Source organism: Trichoderma reesei (assembly GCF_000167675.1).
Source record: "Trichoderma reesei QM6a unplaced genomic scaffold TRIREscaffold_20, whole genome shotgun sequence".
In the NCBI taxonomy this organism is placed as follows: Eukaryota; Fungi; Ascomycota; class Sordariomycetes; order Hypocreales; family Hypocreaceae; genus Trichoderma; species Trichoderma reesei.
In genome coordinates this window covers 169,024-190,040 of record NW_006711167.1, presented here as the reverse complement: position 1 = coordinate 190,040, position 21,017 = coordinate 169,024, and the positions used below count along the sequence as shown (strand labels likewise).

General features: G+C 54.8%; 6 protein-coding genes across 6 annotated transcripts; 3 read left to right on the top strand and 3 right to left on the bottom strand.

The window, feature by feature from the left end:
* Positions 1-415: 415 nt before the first annotated feature.
* Positions 416-3,926, bottom strand: TRIREDRAFT_80713 (RhoGAP protein; the record flags this gene model as incomplete). Its single annotated transcript, XM_006967931.1, has 3 exons — positions 416-3,104; positions 3,174-3,329; positions 3,773-3,926. The coding sequence occupies 3 exons, from the start codon at positions 3,924-3,926 to the stop codon at positions 754-756; spliced, it is 2,661 nt and encodes an 886-aa protein (XP_006967993.1). The 3' UTR covers positions 416-753.
* A 3,577-nt stretch (positions 3,927-7,503) lies between these two features.
* On the top strand, positions 7,504-8,141 carry TRIREDRAFT_110396 (uncharacterized protein). The gene is made up of 3 exons (XM_006967999.1): positions 7,504-7,530; positions 7,605-7,674; positions 7,818-8,141. Exons 1-3 carry the CDS (start codon positions 7,523-7,525, stop codon positions 8,001-8,003), a joined length of 264 nt encoding a protein of 87 aa, XP_006968061.1. The 5' UTR covers positions 7,504-7,522; the 3' UTR covers positions 8,004-8,141.
* Positions 8,142-8,623: 482 nt separating this feature from the next.
* On the bottom strand, positions 8,624-14,279 carry TRIREDRAFT_66881 (uncharacterized protein; the record flags this gene model as incomplete). The annotated part of the gene is made up of 6 exons (XM_006967930.1): positions 8,624-9,506; positions 9,636-9,961; positions 10,023-13,169; positions 13,222-13,506; positions 13,543-14,143; positions 14,209-14,279. 6 exons carry the CDS (start codon positions 14,277-14,279, stop codon positions 8,624-8,626), a joined length of 5,313 nt encoding a protein of 1,770 aa, XP_006967992.1.
* A 713-nt stretch (positions 14,280-14,992) lies between these two features.
* Positions 14,993-17,363, top strand: TRIREDRAFT_67003 (uncharacterized protein; the record flags this gene model as incomplete). Its single annotated transcript, XM_006967998.1, has 2 exons — positions 14,993-15,312; positions 15,401-17,363. The coding sequence occupies 2 exons, from the start codon at positions 14,993-14,995 to the stop codon at positions 17,361-17,363; spliced, it is 2,283 nt and encodes a 760-aa protein (XP_006968060.1).
* Positions 17,364-17,867: 504 nt separating this feature from the next.
* TRIREDRAFT_39156 (uncharacterized protein) lies at positions 17,868-19,120 on the top strand (the record flags this gene model as incomplete). Its single annotated transcript, XM_006967906.1, has 5 exons — positions 17,868-18,051; positions 18,166-18,363; positions 18,484-18,587; positions 18,679-18,909; positions 18,983-19,120. Coding segments are annotated over 5 exons (855 nt in total), but the record flags the coding sequence as incomplete, so codon positions are not given.
* Positions 19,121-19,643: 523 nt separating this feature from the next.
* Positions 19,644-20,760, bottom strand: TRIREDRAFT_72231 (uncharacterized protein; the record flags this gene model as incomplete). The annotated part of the gene is made up of 3 exons (XM_006967929.2): positions 19,644-20,335; positions 20,378-20,540; positions 20,599-20,760. The coding sequence occupies 3 exons, from the start codon at positions 20,758-20,760 to the stop codon at positions 19,644-19,646; spliced, it is 1,017 nt and encodes a 338-aa protein (XP_006967991.1).
* Between the last annotated feature and the right edge of the window lie 257 nt (positions 20,761-21,017).

Sequence of the window (21,017 nt, the reverse complement as noted above, 5' to 3'; positions counted from 1 at the left end):
TTTTGACAACTTTGTTAATGGGACCATAGGTAATGCTGTTGATTGTGGAGAATGGAGAATGGATGATGATTTTGAGCGGAAGAGAATATAGCGTGCGGTTGTTTTCATACAGATAGACAAGACATACTCTGGACATGACATACATAAACCTACATCATCACCTTGGAAGCTTCAAAAGTGACCATCCAAATTAATACACAGATACTACTTACTGCTATTTTTTTCTTCTTCTCTGGTCATCTAGTGCCTCTGAAATTGTCAGCAATCAACCAGTTTCTCTATTCTGCCTTTTGACACTCGCACATCAGCACAGAAACTACCACATCCCTCATGTCTCAGCCACACAACCTGAACCTGATGCTTCGCGTTCCTACATGACTTTCTTTGACATACATACATGGATACATACAACAATTGTTTTCGGTTTGACCTCCCCAAGAGAAATGGAAAAAAAATGCCCCTTCTCCACTCAACCCTTCAGTCTCTCTTTCGTCTCTCAATCGAGTAGAGACCAATGAAGACCGGGAAGACCATCGGAAAAGAGATGAAACAACATTCGAGGTACATCATGACAAAGGAGATTCGTTACTTCTAGAGAACAATGGGACAAAGGTCAAAGGCTTAAATCCCGGGCCAAGATGAGAAGAGGCATCATTGAGAAACAAAAAAAGGGGGTAACAAAGCCCATCCCGCCAACTCCACGTAATCATGAATGCATCTCGTCTTCATAGAAAGCAGTCTGACCAGAAGCCATTATGCTGGTGTCTCCTCCTGCTCTTTGTGCTCTACAACAGAGGGCAGCGGCGCTTCGGCAGCGGGTGCAACTTCAGGTTGAGGAGCCGGTGCGTTCTGAGAAATCGGTTCTGCCGGGGCCTTCTCCGTGTCACTGATGATTCTGTGAATCGTCATGCCTTGAGAAGAAGGCTCTCTCTGAGCGGCGTCAACCTGGGTGAAGGGCTTGTATGCCTCGGGTCGGACAACTCCCTTGCCTTTCAGATCCTGCTGGGCTGGCTTTGCGTACAAGCCCTCTTCCTCTCGGTTGAGATCCAAGCTCTTGCCTCGTGGTGCTAGCACACTCGGGTTCAATGGCTGGTGTTGGTCTGATGGTGGCGGAGATTTGGTACGCTTCTGTTCGGCGGTTTCCTTGGCCTCGCGATATTTGTGCTTTATCCAGCCAAAGGGGCCTTTGCCGTCGTCCTTATCATCCCTGAAGCTGTCCTGCGTGTACGGGCGGTCACTGCCACTCCCTAGGTGCTCTGAGCTCTCGCCGGTAAAACTCTGACGGGGCTTGGCAATGGCGCTTCCAATCGAGGTGGTGCTGATGTCTGCGTGATGGTTCGAGCCAATGTTGGACTGAGGGGGTGACGCCCTAGGGCTAGTTGGTCCGTTTGCCGAGTCATCCTTCTTCGTTCTCGACAGCCGCCACCGGCTCTTCTTTTCCTTATCGGCGGCCTCGATGATTGATGGCAAGGGGGCCTCTTGAGCAACCTGTTCAAAGTCCGAGCCGTCATTATACGATGAACCGACCGACGCGGGCGGCGACTTCTTCCCCCGTGGGATATCCTCAGCTCGCAGGTTGTGCTCGTGGTAGTGAGAAACGGCGTGGTTGTGGAAGTCGCCGTGATTCTGATGAATTGCAGGGGTTGAGTACTGGTGATGCAGGTCGGGTTGCTTCTGAGTCTCCACAGACGGTGCCGAAGCAAATGGTGCTGGCTGAGGCGCTGGCTGAGGCGCTGCATAAGGCGCTGATTGAGGCATGGTAGTCGAACGGAACTGAGGCTGTGCGATGGGCTGTGCAAAAGCAGGAGCTGGCTCCAGGGGGTTCCCGGCCTCCGTACCTGGCGAGGCAGAATGGCCAAGCGACGTGACGGAGCTCTGAGCACTGATGCTCATGCTGCCCGGTATCCGCTTCTTCTTGAGCTTGTTTGGCTGTCTCTTTTCGCTGCTGTCATTGTTGGGCGATCGCTGAAAGAGGTCTCCCAGCTTTTGCAGGTTCTGATGGTGGTGATGGTGCTTTGAAGGCGTCGAGTGTTCGTGTGGGACGTCCAGGAGCCTCTCTTGGCTTCGGCCCGGCGAGAGCACCCGATCTGGGGAGAGGTGCATTGACTCAAAAGTCGTATGCGATGCGTTCGGCGTCGAACCTCTCTGGGGCGTCTCTAGCTTCGTCTCTGGCAAGGGGTGAGCCGGAGTCAAGGGTTCTAGAGCCGGCGAGTGCGGCGCACGGCCAGGGTTCTCAGACTTTTTGAATTTTCCCCCGACCAGAGCCGGAGACTTCTTGGATGGCACGGTGTTGCTCCTAGCTAATCCACCGCCAGTTGGCGTTGCCGCCAGGGCCGGGCTGTTGGGGGTAGCAGCGCCGTCAGGCCTGGAATGTCTCGAGGAGACGGATCGGTTTCGTCGGATCATGCCCTCCCTCCGAACGCTCTCGGCGCCAGCGCTGGCATTGGAGGCTGTTCTCCCCAAGCCCGAACTGTGATCCGCGTTGGGCGTCCGCGGCACGTTGGCGGAGGGTCCGGCGGCCACCTGCTGCATCGTCTTCTCATCTGCCTCTGTTCCCTCCATTCCGATGAGGAAATGGTCTTGGTTCTCAATGAGGAAAATGATGACGCATTGGTTGAGCCGGTACTCCTCGGGTGCCATGGCGTGCGCCGGGTGTGACAGCATGCCGGGCTGGAAGATGGCCGCCAAGTTCTGGGAGGTCATGCGGTTCTCGTCCGACTTGGCGGCAAAGACGGCCAGTAGATCCAGAATGTAAAGAAGCAACTGCTTGTTCAGTGGGGGCAACTCAGTGATTACCTGTTGATATTTGGCAATGGCAGCCGCCTCATCAAAGTTCTCGACGAACTGAGGACCGTCTGTGTCACCGACTGCCTGCTTTGTGGCCCCTCGGAGAGGGTCGCGGAACTTCTCGTACAAATCGAGCGGCACCACAGGTTCAGGCAGGTCGTTTAGATATCTTCGAAGCACCGTCGCAGCATCGTGCACGGTATATCCCTCCCAGCTGAGCCCCTTGCCGTATCGATCAGGCGAGTCGAAAATCGTCTTAAGTTCCTTGATGCGTTTCTCAGAGCCGCTGAGACGGAAGATGCCTTCGACGCTGGTAGCTGGTATAATCGTTAGCGGCGAGTGCCAACTTCATGACGCTGATGGTGCGTCGCTTTCGTCTGCCATACCCTTTTCCTTCAAGAAGACACCGCATTTGGCCACAACGATGGGCACATAGCCGTAGATGTAGCTTCGTCCGTTCTCGTCGACCAGAGAAATGGCAACGTTTGCATATGTTATACTTTGTCGGAGCGGAACGCCAAAGATGCCTGGGCCACGGTTTTCTACAGCGCCATTGGGTTAGTTGAGACTGTCAAGACGGATAGCGAAAGAGCGAAGTTTTTCGCCGCGCTCCTCTTTCCTCCACGTCTGCATCCTTCTTCTTCAAATTTATAGTTCTTGTTTCAAAGAGGCAGCTGGGGACCAAGGCGGGATAGATGGCAAGGGGAGGAAACAAGGGGCAGGGCGAACGGTTTGCATCGCTTGATACGACTCCGTAGCTGAGGCTTTCAAGCGAGTGTACGGTTTGCGACCCAAGTCCCCGACATCAGCAGACATATGCGGCGCACAAGGGGGCCACGCAGATTGGAATCGATATCAAGTAGAGACTTGAATAGCGACCAAAGCGTCCTAGGCGAGGCAAGGCGTCTGCCGATGAAAGCACAAGGACCGGTTGGAGGGGGGGGGGGGGTAAAGGCTGAGGTTAAACCTGAGGTTGGGAGCGTACCCTGGGCTGACGAGTCCTGATGCTTGGTGGGCAGCTTGAAGTTCTTCCACCACGTTCTGAGGTCGCGTCGGTTCGGCGGCGACGCTGGCGTGGCTGGCACTGGCGGCTGCGAAGGCGGGCTGCCCTGGTGCGCATTCGAGTTGCTGGACGCCATGGCAGGCGCACAAACGACGGACGGCGACAAGGGCGCGGGATTGCCAGAGTCCGGAATTCAGCGGGCGGTGCGTCTCTCGACGAGGCTCTAAAGCTGTCCAAACAGGCGGAGTGCACAAAATGGGCGACTCGGCTCCCAAAGGAGAGCAAGCGAGGGGCGGACGAAGCGAATGCAGAGGCCGCCAAAGAGCTGACAGCGCAACGTCGACGATGTTTCTAGGTTTCGCGCAATCGGAGCGGGAACGGGCGAGGGCGAGGGCGAACTCGAGGCTGCAGAGCGGCGTCCTCCAGCAGCTCGTCTCCGGAATGCGAGGTTCCTGTCTCGTCTCTTCTCTGACCCTCGCAGCTAGATGCTTCGCCGGACAGGACGAGGAGCAAGCGCAGGAGCAGTCGCAGGGAGCGGGCGGGCTGCAGAGCGGGCGATCGAAGGGTGAACTAGCGGCCAGGTGGCTCGACAGGATAGAGACATGAGGGAGGCGATTCAGAAATGAAAAGAGAGAAGAACAGGTGCTGATGCAGGCAAAGAGAGAGAGGGCGGGAAAACAAGAGAGGGCCGATCGCGAGAGATGCAGAGGTGAGGATCAAGATACGGGGAGGAAGGAGGTGCCACGGCGTTTGGTCAAAGGCTGGCGTGTGCAGTGCAAGTGCAGGTGGTGTTTGGTAGCACCTGCCGCTTGTCTGAGGCTTTGGCGGGCGGGCACAGGCACAGGTACTGTAAGGTACAAAGTACAGCTAGGTACCTGCTTCGTCCAGCGCGGCAACAACCTGGTCCTCCGTACCTCTACTGTAGGCGTGCCCAGCAGCCGTGCTGTGCGCCGCTCCAGGGCCAGTGGTTCGCGGAGACGGCTGGAGAGGGGGGGGGGGTTCCGCGTTGGTATCGGTACCAGCCCGGGGCTGCAGGCGGCTGGTGTGGCGCTGGCGGCAGACGCTGGAGGCACCGCAGCGTGGAATCGCAGCGTGGTTCCAGTGGACTTTTGGTGGATGACGGTGGGTTCAGCGTGCAGGCGGCCACTGGCAGGGACGGCAAGCTGGGTAAAACACAGGGGGCCAAGGGACCGGTCTGCGGTTTGGAGGGGTCGCGGTGCAGGTACCGGTACGGGTACGGGTACAGGTACAGCTACCGCAAATTTGCTGTCCTCGCACGGACAGCTGGACGTGGAGCGAGCGAGCTACGACGAGGTACACACATACAAGCACCCTCGTGTGTACAGCGCAAGGCTGGAGGCTGCCCCAAAAAGTGATCCATTGATCTCGACTTTTTCTTCCACTCTTGAACCTACTCTTCAAGGTACCGTTACAAAGGTCTTTTCTGTCTACCTTACTCCAACGCTGCACTCACATTCAGACTGTACATGTGACAGATATACTGTATCAACCAGCCAGGGGGGAAAGAAACGAGGCGGTGCACAGTCTCAGAGGAGGGGAAACGAAAGAGCACGGCGAATGACGTTGGAGCAAGGCGGCCACCATGTTCGAAATTCTGGATGATCGGCGCCTGGATCTTCCAGCGGCTTGGGGCCCAGCGCCCAGAGAGCCCAGAACGACCGCGCCAGGAGCCGCACAAACAAGGTCACGATCCCTGCCAAAGGGCAGGTCTTGCGTCAAAATTGGCGACGGGCTCTGCAGCTATTCGTAGAGAGGAGGGGGATCGGAAGCGGCGAGTGAGAGAATCAAGACGCCTGACTGACGGATCCCTTTCCCTCTTCTTCTCAGCTGAAAAGGGTTTCCCCCCTCGTGACGGATCTGGTTTTGGTTGGAGAAAGAAACATTGGACCAGAGCTGCATGTATCCTCATGTCGTTTCAGCAGCTGGAGCAGAGGTATGTACAAATGTATTCTCAGCCTTTCCGGTCCAGCGAGCGAGATGACATGTACTGTAGGGCTGCAAATGACCAGCATACCGTACTTGTACAACTGCCTAGCTACCTACCTACCTAGGCATCTACCTATTCTGTAGTTGCATCTCATCTCGTATACAGAGCTTCCAGCAACCAGCCATGCAGCGATGCGGCAAGGGTCGATGGACCAAGACTCTGTCACCGTCACCTTTGTTAGCATGGCTTTGCTCCAACCCATCCTGAGGTAGTATGGAGCACCGCAGATGGTTCACTCCAGTATTACTCGTACTACTATAGTAACCTGTATATCAAGCGCTCACCTGCATTTCCATACCTTCGTAGCATCACTCTCCTCTCAACCTACCTACTCCTACTACTACTTCATCCATTACAAGATACAGGCATCTTCCACCCAATTAACTTTCCGCCTGCATATACGTGCCAATCAAGACCGGTCGACTACTAGCACCGGCAACGACATGGTCTGGCCCTTCTAGGATCTCGCCGACGGAGCTTGTTGCTGTCGTATTCTTTGTTTACTCCTTTTCCGGCGCGAAAACAGGCGCATCATCGAAGCCAAAGGAAGCAAAATAGATTCACCATCGAGAAGCACCAGGCTTATGCCAAGCCCGGTCCCTCGACCATGGCCGTTGTGGCTTGGACAAGGCTCAATAACAAGGGGGGGGAAGGGAAGGGGGAGGGAGGGCGCCAGGCTGACCATCAGCACGAAAAAAAGATGGCACAGGTACGAAGTAAGAAAGGGAGTAAGTTTGTGATCAAGGTTACCTCTTACGGGGATGGCTACTCTAGCTACTGCGACTAAGCAGTACGGGGGATATCACGCTCCTTGGAGCTCCTCCTCGTCTCCATCTTCCTCGAGGATTACTAGCAGAGATACGGGAGTAAGCCGGCTGCCGTTCACGCCTCGAGATGCGCCCTGACCTAGATCAGGGGGGGGGGGGATCGCAAGTGCGAGCGAGATACGAGCATAGCCACGCTGCGCCCGGATTCTGTCGAGGGCTCACGATGACCTCACTGAAGCAATTCAGGCAATTTACAGTTACGAGCAATTGATTCCATATCCTTTGATTTGCTTCTCCCGTATCATAGCCCAGTACGACGATGTTAGGATTCAGGATGATGTATGAGGCGCAACACTGGCACAGGTCCGTCTTGTCGCTCTAAGCACCTCTAGCTGAAGCCGTAATACATAGTATCTCTCCAGGATCGGTTGGGAGTACTTGATAAGCACCGTACACAGACATCCTGACGGCGCGATCATCAAAAGTCAAACATATGAGGAACAACATGGATCAAGCACAATCAGAAGGATAGACTGGAGAAATACGATATACCTGCTAGTAGTAGCCCATACAATCATAAGATGCTAGGTACATCATCATTCACATGTCTCAGCTGTCAAAACGGCGCTGAGGCTCGTACATAACAACCAAGCAAAGTCTTAGATGCCAGCCACAGCAGCAATTCACACTGTACCACAGGCCAAACCAGCCCCAAGCTCCGTGCGAACAACCATCCTCCACACCCCAACTCCGAAAAGAAAAAAAGAACAGCCACACAGGCAAAATGTGGGGTCCCTCCAACAAAAGCGGAATTAAGTACATCCTTCCAAAATTTCATCGTCATCAGTCCCCAGAGAAAGCTTCCAACAATCTGGAAGTCGTTCAACGCCCAAACACTTTGCATAATCACAACCACATACCTACACACCAACAACCACAACCACCACTACCGCCACAATGGACATGTACGAACAATCCCTTGTACATATCATACTACTTTCAGCGAATACGAGTAACTGACTGCTGCATCTCTATACAGGTTAACATCCGCCGAGCAGCGCACCCTCGAGCAGCGCATGCAAAAGCGCCAAGTCAAGGAATTCGTCGGCGTACGTCCTCCTTCTCAACCATCCCTACCTACCTCCTCCTCCTCCGATGACACACACACACACCTCTACACACATCTCGTGTATTCAAAGAGAAGGAAAAAGAAACGTCCTCACTAACGAGCTTCATGGAAATCTGTCAATAGGCTTTCGGCGGCCTCGTCGAGCACTGCTTCACCTCCTGCATCGACGACTTCACCTCAAAGTCCCTCTCCACCAAGGAAACCGGCTGCCTCAACCGCTGCGTCCTCAAGTGGATGGCCACGCAGCAGCGCGTCAGCGAGCGCTTCCAGGAGCACAATGCCCAGATCACGCAGCAGATGCAGAAATAAGAAAGCAACTCCCTCTTACGAACAACATCATCGTCCAATGTCAATGAAAAAGGGAATTCGAAACCAGCAAGCAAAAAGAATATATACAAAGCGTAAGGATGACGAATGGGGGCTGGCGCCTTTGATGTCGATGAGTGGAAAAAAAAAAAGGACAGCTAGAGGATTTCTGAGTGTCCTCTTGGAATCAGGATCTGTTGAGAGACGAGAGGAGTGGTCTCATGATAGATGACTTACTTGTATGATACGCAGTGTTGCGGTGGGGGAAGCAGGGAAGAGGAAAGAGATTCTAGCAGGGATACTACTACACCAGGGCACACAAGCTCGACTCGTTGAGTCGGAGTCATCTGTATCAATATCATGGGATAAATGGGTAGTCGAAAGCGAGGGCAGGGTGCCCGTCATTGGAAAGCCATCAATCACAATACGAAACCTCGCTCAATGAGAATTAATCTAGATGCTCGACTCAAAAAAAGCCGTAACAAAGTCATATGTTACATCTGATGCAGTACTCAATAGTCCAAAGTCCAACGCCTAATCCTGAAATCCATTACCGTCCCCAGATTTGTCTAATCGCATACGACGTAGCTTGAACGGCAAAATCCGGCAATATATCCATATTCTCAGCCCTCGAATTCCTCGCTGAGCACGTCGCGAACCGTCTCCAGCTGCACCACAACCTTCTCCTCCAGCACGTTATCGCAGTCCCCTGTCAGTTTTCTCCCCCTCCATTCCATCTCCCGCGGCCCCAGAGGAAGAAGTCGCTCCTTCAGCAGACGCCTGCTGGAGAGCCAGTAGTCTACGTTCTCCAGGAGACCCGCCTCATCCCACTCGACCGGGGGGATATCTCTGCTGTTGTTCGCTCGAAGAGCCGCAAGCACGCGCGTGAGAAGCGCCAAAGAGTGAATCTCCGAGGTGCCAAGGAGCGTCAGGTATTGCGCAGACTTTTCCTTGGTTCGGCTGGCTCCTGGTGCTTCGAACCGCTCTACGCTCGCTTGCAGCAAGTGCGGGAACTGGTTGAGGACATAGGTAATCTCAGGAGCAACCGTCGCCCCGAGAGAAGTGAGCAGGTTGAGCATGAGGGGGAGCATGCCCTTGACCCAGATCCCGTAGCACCGCTGTGCAATGGGCGCATCGGCATACGGCGAGACATTGGTCCTGAGCAAGTATTTGGTGAGGTTGGCAGACAGAATCGCGCCGAGCACCCCGTCACACGCAAGCTGCTCCGCCAACAAGGGTAGGGTTGAGAGCTCCAGCAAGAATAGGATACTAAGTTCGCCGTACACAGGATCACCATGATCCCCGAGCTTATCAGCCCACGAGTACAAGGATGTCGCTGCATGTGTAGCATCATGCGAGGCCATGATGTTGAGAATCTGCGTCTGGGACTGTTCAATGTTGGGAACGCTGAGGCAGGCTTGCATAATGGCTGTGAGGAGAGCAAGATCCTCGGGGAAGACATCTGCCGCCTTGTCGTGAATCAAGCTGACCAACGATCGGAAGCCTCTGGCAACCACCGTATCGAGCACGTTCAGAATGGTTTGAGTGACCGTTACGAGAGAACCCTCGAGGTCCGCCTGCGAGCTCGCTGCTGCCTTGCTGGATGCGGTCTGGTAAGCCCGCAGGGTAACAAACAGGGCCTTCAGAAGCGTGCGGTAGTAAGCAATGGACTCGGCTTCAAAGGGCTCTTCAACACTGTTGATGGTGCCAATCAAAGTATCCAGTACCTGGTTGACATCCTTGACAGCAAGGGTGGAGTTGACCAGGCGCTGAATCAAAATAAGGGCCAGGTCGGCTCTTGCGTCGACGATCTTGAGGAAGATGCTCTCCGGTCCCGGGACCACCTGGTTTGCGTTCAAGCATTGCTGGGCAACTTGCATCATGTGCTTTTTAGTTGCATCGGTTTCTGGGAAGCACGTGCCCAGTTCAAGCAGCAAGAGCTCCCATGCGTGGAAGAGAGCCTAAGAAGGGTCAGCAATCTGTCTACCTCGGATCAGACAACCTAAGATGAAGGGCACTTACGATTTGAGCGTCGACCAGGGACAGGTTGGCATTTGCGAGTTTCATCTCGTTGAGGAAACCAGCCCCCTTCTTTCCCTGCCATCCAGGATCGAAGCGTAAGACCTCATCGGCGCGGTCCAGGTCATAGTAATAGTTTTCGCCCAGCTCCCTCGGGCCCACCACGGTCCGCTTGAAGTTGTCCAGGGAGCATCCAAAGAACTTATTCGAAAAGTTCCTTGCAAAGTTGTTGTGGAGAGACTTGTTGTAGCTTGACACCTCAACACCATCACGCAGGTAGTAGTCAAGATCGTTAGACAGTCCCTTCGCAAGCGTATCCGCCTTGCCGAGGTGCCGCGAGTGATAGAGCTGCATGGCAAAAATCTCGGCGATGTACGCAGCAATCCTTGCCTGGGTAGCAGCAAGCACCGCGTCCGTTTTGACCGTTTGGTGAGAGGGCTTCAGGTCACGGACATAGGCCCGCAATCCATCCATGTAAGACGTGTCTTTCTGGAGGGTGAACACCGTCCAAGGCCAGTAGTTTTGTGCCGATGTCACGAAGTCCAGAATGACAAGGGCCTCTCTCGTCTCTATGTCCTTCAAGATCTTGAGCTTAGACAGAGCCGTTGCAAAGACAGAATCCGCGGACATTTCGTTCTTCTTGGTATCCTCCTTCATGGCCTCCCGCGGCGTTTGGCCTGTGAGAAGGCAATTGGACATCCATTGCTGTCGGTTCTTCAAGATGGACGTGAAGAATCTCCAAGTGGTCTTGACTTCGCTCTGCAGGGCAAAGGGCTGGCCAATGGCGGCGAGAATGTGGAGGAAGGATTTCGAAATGTGAGGGCCGAGGTATCCCAAGAGGGAGGGGGGTTCGCTGGTGGACTGGCCGGCATTGACGACCAGTGCCTCCAGCAGCGACAATGCTGGTCCCCGGAAATGGTCCGACACGGCGCAGAGCCGCGCCGATAACGTGGAGGTTTTGAAGAGGTACGTCTCGACCAAGGTCGAGGGCCGCTCTAGGTATTTTGCAACTCGAAGGAGAGTTGTGGAAAAGTCAAGCACTGATGTTATCTGGCTTCGAACAGCTTCCGTCCGTTTGGGATACAGGGTTGAGTCTGATTTTGTAAGGGCGGAGATGAAGGAGAGGAGAAGAGGTTGAAACCGCAGGCTTCCGCCCGATGGCGACAGGAAGCAGTCGATGATGTGGGAAGCAGCAGGGCGAAGGCAGGACGTGAGGTTGTCCGACCTGGGACAGTCGCCCATGCTGTAGGTGTAAAGCACAATCTTGTCGAGGATGGGGACGACTCTCTGCAGCAGCGATATTCTACTGCTTTCCGAGTCAAACATCCAGGTGGACGTGTTCTCAAACACATCCACAGACGTCTGTGCAATTGAAAGGCTAACCTGGGAGAGCACCTTGTCAGCGGTGCCAAGCCAGGGATTCGTCTCGGGTTGCTGACGACTCGCAGGCTTGCTCCCCGCCCGACGCTGCACGGCAGAGGACATGACAGTGTCGATGAGCGCGGAGAAGAGCGACAGTGAAGAAGCGAGGAACTCAAATCGCTCCGAGACCAGCTCGAGGCTGCCGATGATCTTGGTGAGTTTACCGGCTCGTGACTCCGAGTTGAGAAGCTCTGTCCTGGCGAGGTACGACCAGACCCGGCTGGGTTGAACCTGGAGAACAGCGTGCAGGAACTTGACGCATGCCGTGAGCACGCTGACAGCACTGTCTTCGGTCATGGCTAGCTCGTCCTGCATGTAGTAGTCCATGGTTTCGCACACAACGGTGACGATATCTTTGCCGCCGCTGATGTGGGCGCTGGCCTCGGACAGCAGATCGTCGTCAAAACGGACCAATGCACTGCTGCTGCTGCCGCCGCCTTGCCTTGCTACCTTGAGCTGCTCCATTCGCAGTAGCGACGCCAATAACGAAATCACTTCGGCCGTCTCTTCTGGTTGCAACATTCCCAGTTCGCAACGATACCCTTCTTGTGAGAGGCTAATCTCGAGTCGCCGACCAAGGAGAGCCAAGGTTGAGTGAGGATAGTCCATCAGGACAACGCGCCCAGTGTCTGTGATGAATCGCCCGTAGGTGCCCGCAGGTATTCTGTAAGCGTCATCCTCAATATACCGCCGACTCCATGAGGATGAGAGAGAAATTAGAGGAACTTCCTCCACGAGGCAGAAAGAGTTTGTGTTTTCGTCCTCTTGAACCAGCTCATATCCTTGGAATAGGTTCGGCAGTGTAAAGGTAATGGTCGGTGTCTTGAGGAGCAGGTCGAGGATCATATCCGTCCTCTCATCCGGACTCTCTTGCGATGCAGTACAGAGTATACGGCAGAGCGTGATGAAGGGAAGGAACTCGTAGGGGTATCGATCAAGGGCTTGCTGGAAAAAGAAATCCATGGCCAGGTCGTCCCGTAGCACGGAGCTGAGAATGTCCTGGTCTACGGGCATATTATCTGACGCAGATAGGTCCCAATAGCCTCGACCAGGAGACAAAAGGGCATGCAGACAGCTCACGGAGTCCGACTGGTACCCGACGAACGGATATGATACCTTGAGGAGCTCGAGGAAGACGGCGCGAAGGCGCGAGCTAATCAGGGGCGACAGGCTGCCGTCCACAGACGGGCCTAGGGTCTCGGCCATCTTCGACATTATGTCAAAAACCCTGCCCTGAGCCGTGGCGACCGCCGCAAGTTGCTCGACAACCTGCATATCCCTTGGAGTCGATGCGTTCTCGAGAAAGCCATCGAACTTGGAAGACTCAATGGAATAGATGCTTCCAGCCGAGTTCCGCCGGCCAGTAGGCGTGCGCATCACGCTCCGCGTCTCAAACTTCTCCCGGGCACTTTGCTGTATCAGGTTGTCGCGCTTATCGGTCCTGGTCTGGTAGGACACGTTGAGTCGGTGGAGGAGAAAGGACCATGTGAAGATGACAGGGCAGGCAGTCTCCGAGTCTGACCCGGCCGCGTCCAAGATGCTTTTGTGAACCTGTTCCAAGACATCAGGCGAGAGCAGATACGAATCATATACATCGTCAGCCTGCGCGGGGTCCTCGTCTCGATCAGACAGGTATGCGAGTGCTCGTGCAGGCTTGAGCAGGCCAATGGAGATGGCCGAAGCGAGGACCTTCATCGGCATGACCAGCTCGGCAGTGGTTGGATCGATCTGCCTTGCGTTAGCCGAGACAAAGTGAGAGGACTTAGGAGGGAGCACATACAGGCTGTATGGAATCGAAAAAGCCATAAATCTCCATCAGTGAGAACCACTGGTTGATGGCTGAGGACGGAGGGAAATCGCTGCCATAACAGTCTACCAACTGAAGGACCACAGACAAGCTGTGAACAACCTCAGTCAGAAGACTGCGTATCCATTCCAACTCCACTCCGTCGTTGAGCAGCACTTCTTCATCCGTAAATGCCTTCATGCCGGCCTCGATTCCGCTCATGCAGCTAGAGACGACGTCCAGATAGGCCGGCAGCATTGCCTCCATCTCATCGCGTGGCTGCGCAGACATCCTCAACTTGTACAGATCGGCGACGCTATCGTCTCCAGGAGCGAAGATGGGAAGCCGCTGATACAGCTTGATGGACGTGGCATAATCCGCGACCATGATGAAGAAGCGGCGCTCGGTCAAGAAGGTATCGAATAAACGGCGTCTTCTGGTGTCGGCCTTGTCGAACTCGGCGGATATCTCGTCGGCGTCCAAAGCCGCTGCGGCTCCCAAGTCTGACAAGAACGCCAGCCCCTGGCCATTCTGCAGGCCCGCGGCTTCCTGCAGGTTGGCGGCATCGTGGGACGATAGAGGGCCGAGAAGATGCCTTGAAGAGCGGGACTGGTACTCGACGAGGACGACCCGCAGGGCAGCGACCAGGTTGACCTTTGCATTTTTGCTGAGCCACTTTGCATCCTCTTTGAACTGGTCTATATCGTATCGGTCTGTCGACGCGGAGGTGACGTTGATCGGGGCCGTCCTGGTCTCGAAGCTCTTGTTGGTAGCCTCGTCCGGCGGCGCAAACGCGGTCGCCGGTTCGCTCAGCAGTCCGCGGACATAGTCGTCGTCGAAGAACCGAACAATCGCAGAGCTCTTTTGTCGTTCTCCAGTTGCATCTGAGAGGGCCGTAGCGACGAGCTTCCACGATCTTGATGCTGCGGTCAGTTTTCCGTGGCCAGACAGAAGCAAAAGCACAGCAGCGCCGCTACTCACAGAAGCACCTTGTCGCCGGAGAGGCACTGTCCCACGGAGGGGAAATAGTTGCTATCGGACACCGGCGCCATTGCCACGAGTCTCAGTAAGGCGGCCGAGACGCTCGCCGCATCACCTGGAGGCTGTTGGTGCGAGAGCGGTGCAGAGCCACGGTTGACGCGCTTTTGGCACAATTTTGGGGTGCTGGAGTTCGAGATGGTCCAGCATCAACAACAAGCAGCTGCTGCAGGTCGACTTTTTTGGTGAAGCTCCCAGGAACCCGCGGTTTAGCCGGCGCCCAAGAGCGACACAGTGCGAGGTGATCCAGTGACGGTCTGCTCACTGCACGGTTGAAGCCGATTTGATATGGCCTCCGAGGCGAAAGAAAGCACAAGAGATGGCACTTCATACAGTATGAGTATCCAGCACCTGGCACATGGCGCCCAGACCGGGGCTTTATCGGCACCCCAGCAGACACAACAGCTCTATGTAGACTTGCTAGAATAGCGGGATATCGGCATATCGCCCCCCCAAAAGCCATAATGGCGCCAAATGTCAGAAATTGTTGGTTGATGATGGAGCTGACTCATACAAAACTAACTCAATAAGAGAGGCGACATCAGAAGAAGCACCGACTCTGTCCCCTTCATGTAACCCCGGGGCCTTACGGACACAAGACATTCTTTCTCCTCTGCTGACGGCAGTTTGCGCCTTCATCTCACCTGTTCTGTCTGTCTGTCTGTCTGTCTGTCTCTCATTCTTCTTCTTTCACCACCAATTCTTTGCGCCTTCTGGCCCGTCAAAGATGTCGTCTTCCGGTATCATCGACCACTCGCCTTACCAGCCGGATCCGTCTCCTCCAGTTGCGACGGCCTCCAACCTCGTCCTCATTGACAACTACGACTCCTTCACCTGGAACATTTACCAGTACCTCGTGCTTGAGGGTGCCACCGTCCATGTCTTCAGAAACGACAAGATCACTGTCGAGGAGCTGATCAAGCACAACCCGACGCAGCTCATCATCAGCCCCGGCCCTGGCCACCCCCAGACCGATTCCGGCGTCAGCCGGGACGCAATCCGGCACTTTGCGGGCAAGATTCCCGTCTTGGGAGTCTGCATGGGCCTGTAAGTTGCTTCAATGATGCTCAAACTCGTGTCGCCGTTCTCATTCGCTAAAGACGTGGCTCGTTGTGTGGCTTACATTCGTACACAGGCAATGCATATTCGACATCTATGGCGGCGATGTCTCCTCTGCCGGTGAATGGCTGCATGGCAAGACGTCTCCCTTGACCCACGATGCCAAGGGAGTCTTTGCCGGCTTGCCGCAAGGCCTTCCGGTGACTCGATACCACTCTCTTGCCGGCACTCACCTTACTCTGCCCGAGTGTCTGGAGGTTTCGTCTTGGATCGCCAAGCCCGATGGCTCGGCTGGCATCATCCAGGGAGTTCGCCACAAGAAGTATGTGGTCGAGGGCGTGCAGTTCCACCCGGAGAGTATCCTTACTGCAGAAGGTCGTGTGATGATTAGGAACTTCTTGCACATGCAGGGCGGCACCTGGGAGGAAAACGAAAGGCTTCAAAAGGCCGCTTCAAAGGCCTCCAGCTCTTCTGCGCCTAAGCCGCAAAAGAACAACATTCTTCAGACCATCTACGCCAACCGAAAAGCTGCCGTCGCCAAGCAAAAGGAGATTCCGTCGCAGCGGATGAGCGACCTTCAAGCCGCATACGATCTGAACGGCGCTCCCCCCTTGGTACCGTTTGTCAACCGGTTGAAGCAGTCGCCTTTTGACGTGGCTCTCATGGCGGAGATCAAGCGCGGTTCTCCCTCCAAGGGCGTATTCGCTTTAGAAGTTCAGGCTCCCGTCCAGGCCCGCAAGTATGCACTTGCCGGTGCGAGTGTGATTTCCGTCTTGACAGAGCCTGAGTGGTTCAAGGGAAGCATCGAAGATTTGAGAGCTGTCCGCCAGGTGCTGGATGGTATGCCCAACAGACCTGCGATCCTGCGGAAAGAGTTCATCTTTGAGGAGTACCAGATCCTGGAGGCGAGGTTAGCCGGAGCGGATACAGTGCTGCTGATTGTCAAGATGCTTGAAGTCGAGCTGCTGGAGCGCTTGTACAAGTACTCATTATCCCTGGGAATGGAGCCTCTGGTGGAAGTTCAGAACGCAGACGAGATGACGACAGCCGTCAAGCTCGGCGCCAAGGTCATTGGCGTCAACAACAGAAACCTCGAGACCTTTGAGGTCGACATCAATACCACGGGGCGTCTGCGAAGTATGGTGTCTGATTCGACCATCATCTGCGCATTGAGCGGCATCAACAAGCACCAGGACGTCCTCGACTGCAAGAGAGATGGCATCAACGCCGTCCTTGTCGGCGAGGCCATCATGAAGGCACCAGATGCGACGACCTTTATCAGCGAACTGTGCTCCGGAAGCAAGCCGGCGCCGAAGAACAACACGCCTGAGAAATTGCACGTCAAGATTTGTGGCATCCGAAGCGTCGAGGCTGCGCTGGAAGCGGTCGAGGCCGGCGCTGACTTTATCGGCGTCAACCTGGTGCCCGGAGCGAGGCGGGCCGCTTCCCACGAGGTTGCCCTAGCCATCTCAGACGCCGTTCATTCGTACACCAAGCCTTCAGGAACCTCTGCCAAGCTAGAGATTCCCTCTTCAGGCGCTACGGATTTCTTTGAGCTCACAACAAAGAATCTCAAGACCCCTAGGACACAGGTAGTGGGTATTTTTCAGAACCAACCCCTGAGCGAGGTTTTGGAGAAGCAGAGGCTATATAACCTCGACATCGTCCAGCTCCACGGCGAAGAGCCTATCGAGTGGGCCAAGGCAATCCCCGTGCCCGTCATCCGCTGCTTCAAGCCCAACAACCCTGCCGTCGGTATCCGCGGATATCATGTTGTCCCGCTGCTGGACTCTGGAGCGGGTTCCGGCAAGCTATTGGACGTTTCAAGCGTAAAGGAGCTCCTTCAAAAGGATCCAGAACTCAGGATCTTCCTGGCTGGAGGCCTCAACCCCGACAACGTTGCCGAAGCGGTCAATGCCCTGGGAGAGTATAGCAGCCAGGTAGTTGGAGTGGACGTGAGCAGTGGTGTTGAGGAGGATGGCAAGCAGAGCTTGGCCAAGATTGCTGCCTTTGTCAAGGCTAGCAAGGCGATCAGGTAGATTCGAAGATGAGAGGAAAGCCCTTTTGCGGAAATAGATCAAAACTTTGGGTAGATTTCTTGATTGCGAATCGATACATGCTCCTGCCGCCTGCCACTGTTTGTTCTACATGATCATGCTGTGTCTATCTTGACTACCTCTTCGCTCCAGTATCATATATCAAGTCGCGAGATCTTTGTCCACATCGCAGCTGACCTTGGTAGCATCTGTCCTCCCACCACCAAACATCTCCGACTTGACGTGTAAGTCCGTCCTGGGCTCAAGAACAACCACACCGCCAGCGCACCACCGCTTCGTGCCACATCTTTACAAGTCCTCAACAGCTTAAATCTGCCATCTTCATTCAAAGACGAACACACCTCTCCAAGACCTAATCTTCTCAAGAGCCCACCACATCATCCCGCCTCACAGCCTTATGATCCCACATCTCCGCTTCCTTCTCCAATCCAAACCACCCTCTCATCGATTCGTCAACCTTATCAAACATATACACACTTTGGAGAAATGCCTCGCAAAATCTTCAAGAACCTCGTCATCGCCACAGCAGGCCCTCTCCCAGGCCAACTCACCGCCGAAAACCTCCGCCAATGGACCGCCCTCCGCAAAGGCGTCTTCACAGAAGACTACGACGACCAAGTCACCCACCTGCTGTGCACGCGTGAGCAGTTTGACCAGAAGCTTCCCAGAAGTAGTAGCTTTTTCTCTCTCCCATCTCGTTTTCCCTAGTCAACCGACCTTGTTGTGTTAGTATGTGGTGATTCTTTGGCTGATTTATATGAAAAATCCTGTTGTATCATGATAGTCAAGGAAGCTCTCGCCCGTGGAAAGAAACAACACATTGTCCACTGCGACTGGTTCGAAATCTCCGCCGTCAACGACAAGAAGCTGCCCGAGAGGGAATACTCGATGCGCAACATCCTGGCCAAGCAGAACGCCGCCAAGAGGGAACAGGCTCGCATTGAGCGAGGGAAGAGAGAGGGCGAGAGGGCCGTCAACACGAGTAAGAGAGAGAGAGAGAGACACCCCACACACACACATATATATATATATATACTCTCACAATTTTCTGCTGAGCTCCAGGGCACGGCGAGGGACACGATGCTTACTTACAACTCCTTAGATCTCTTCCACATATACACCGATCGGACATTCTTCAGCTATCAAATCGACATCACCCGCAACGACACCGAAACAGGCGACCTCGGCCAACGCTACACTCTCTACGTAAGAACAGCCCCCCTCCCCTCCCAAACCTACCTGTACTACGCCTTGTTCTCACTAAACACAATACACACACATATATACATACAAACAGCTCTGGGAATCCAACGCAAAGCCTCATCTCTACTGGTTCGCCGCAAAGTTCATAAAGAAAAAAGGCGCCTCCCAGCCCAGCTTCCACCGCCCGAGCCCCTGCTCCGGCCCCTGGCGCCGCGAAATGGACCTCTTCATGGACTTTTTCCGCATCAAGACGGGCATCGAGTGGCAGGATCGGGTGATTGGCCAGGGGACCATGCCGAGCTCCTATTTTCAGTATTCGCCGCCGGTGAGTTTGCCCCCCTTTGTGCTACTTGAGATGAGAACAATGGCTGAATGAGCTGACCTGTGTGTGGGCTTAGACGGGTGGAAAGCCAGTTGGTCGACGCCTTCGGTTTTGCTACGAGTATTGTCTCGAGATCAACGCCCAGCTGAGAGGCTTACCCTGGCCGCCCGTGGAGGAAGCTCAGGTCAAGGATGAGGACGAGGCAAGTGAAGCACACGACACGGTCAAACTGGAGCATGACAATGATGACATCGGTCGCGATGAATCAACAGTTACATCAGGGTTTGGAACGCCTCTAGAAGACGATGTCGGGGTTTATGGTACTGAGATGGATATCTTGATGGATGAAGGTGAGGAAGAGGGAGTAGAGGAAGAGGGAGAAGAGAAAGAGGGAGAAGAGGAAGAAGGAGAAGAGAATCAAGAAGAGCTCCATGTTCTCAAAGAGCCATAGACTCCTAGGGGCAGATTCAGTCGCGCCTATGACACATTCCCAACAACCCCCAATCAGCAGGATATCCACAGACTCGACTTCTAGAAGCCGCTGTCGGAGCCAGGAGATATCTGCCATTGTCAATGTAGACATCGAAGAATCCCAGAGAAAGCCAGCCAACATGACAGTCAGCTTAACAGCCTAATATTGCACCAAACCCAAAATATCAGCGCTCGTCTATGCTTGAATACACATAACATCATCATGACACATCAAATCCCAAGCACAAAGACCATCACCCAAGCCCTCAAAACCTCAACTTTGGAAACACAAACACCAGCAACACCAGAACAACCATCAGCCCATATACCCACGCATACAGTATCATCCTCCCCCACCATCCTTTCCCCTCCGTCATCCTCCTCAGCGACCCCATCCGCCCCTGCGCAGCCTCCATGCTCAGCTCCGACTTCTCCATGCTCGCCCCCGCGGCGCCGAGCACCGTCCTGTCCTCCTCCAGCGTCGCCGAGAAGCTCTTGGAGCTCTCCTTGAGCGCGCTCGCCATCTGCAGGATCGAGCTGGAGATGGCGTCCTGCTCGGCGCGCTGCTGGTCGAGGATGGCCTCTGCCGTGGCGGTCGACGTCTCTGGGCTTGCGGGCTTGCGGCGGTTGGCGAAGAGGGCGGATCGTGCTGTGCTGTGGGCGGAAGGGGTTGGTGATGAGGCGGAGGCGCGGGCGCGCAGTGTTTGTGTCGTTTGCGTGGAAGGCTGCTCGCTGGTGATGGCCTTAGCCGTTGCAGTTCCAGTGGTGGGCGTCGTTGTAGGGGGCTCGGGCGGCGTAGGTTCAGCTTGTGACGGCGGCTCAGGGGCTTCGGGGTTGTGTATCGCGTCGTCATAGTCGCCTTCTACCCTTGGCGCATTCGATGACCGCCTCGAGTCCTGGCTCTCGCTCGGCGTGTGTATAATGTCCCCCAACAGGTCTTCGCCTTCGGACGAGTCTTCTTCGTCAACAGCAACCTATTCTATGTCAGCATTGCTCTAACTTGCTTCAAATCTGGCACTTCGTACTTTTCGTAGGTCGTCTAGCCGATCAAACAACAGGTCCAGCGTCTCCCGATGTAATGTAAGGTCGCTCTGTAGTTCCGCTCGCCTTGCCAGTGGCGTCTGCTCCAGCTTCGTCAGCGCCGCGCGCGCATACTGCAAATTCTATGCCGGAGTGTCAGCATCATTCAGCAGTTTCAAGATGCATCATTCCCCGTCTTACAGCTTCGACCCTCGTCCTCTCAAACTCGCTGTTGCGCAGCCTGCGCTCGCGGTCGGGACTCGGATGCAGCACGGACTGCTTTAACCGGGTGAGGAGCTGCGCAAGCTCTACCGGAGAGAGATCCGGCTGCTCTCCGTCAGGCAGGCTGTGCAGGAGAGCCATGGTATGCGTGAGGGTGGCTTGTGACTTGTTGTGAGGTTTGCGACAGGGTCGAAGATGGATGCATGTGTAGGTACAGCGTTACATGTGGAATTACGTCGCTGGGAGTTGGACATGTGGCTGAAGCTTCGCAGCGCGCCACAGGCGGCCGATTTAGGCAATCTACCACCGCAAGAGGTCACTGGGGAGCAAAGACAGGCAACGAACGAGTACCTTATATTAGATGATTAGACGCAGCTGAAAGAGAAGAATTGGAATAT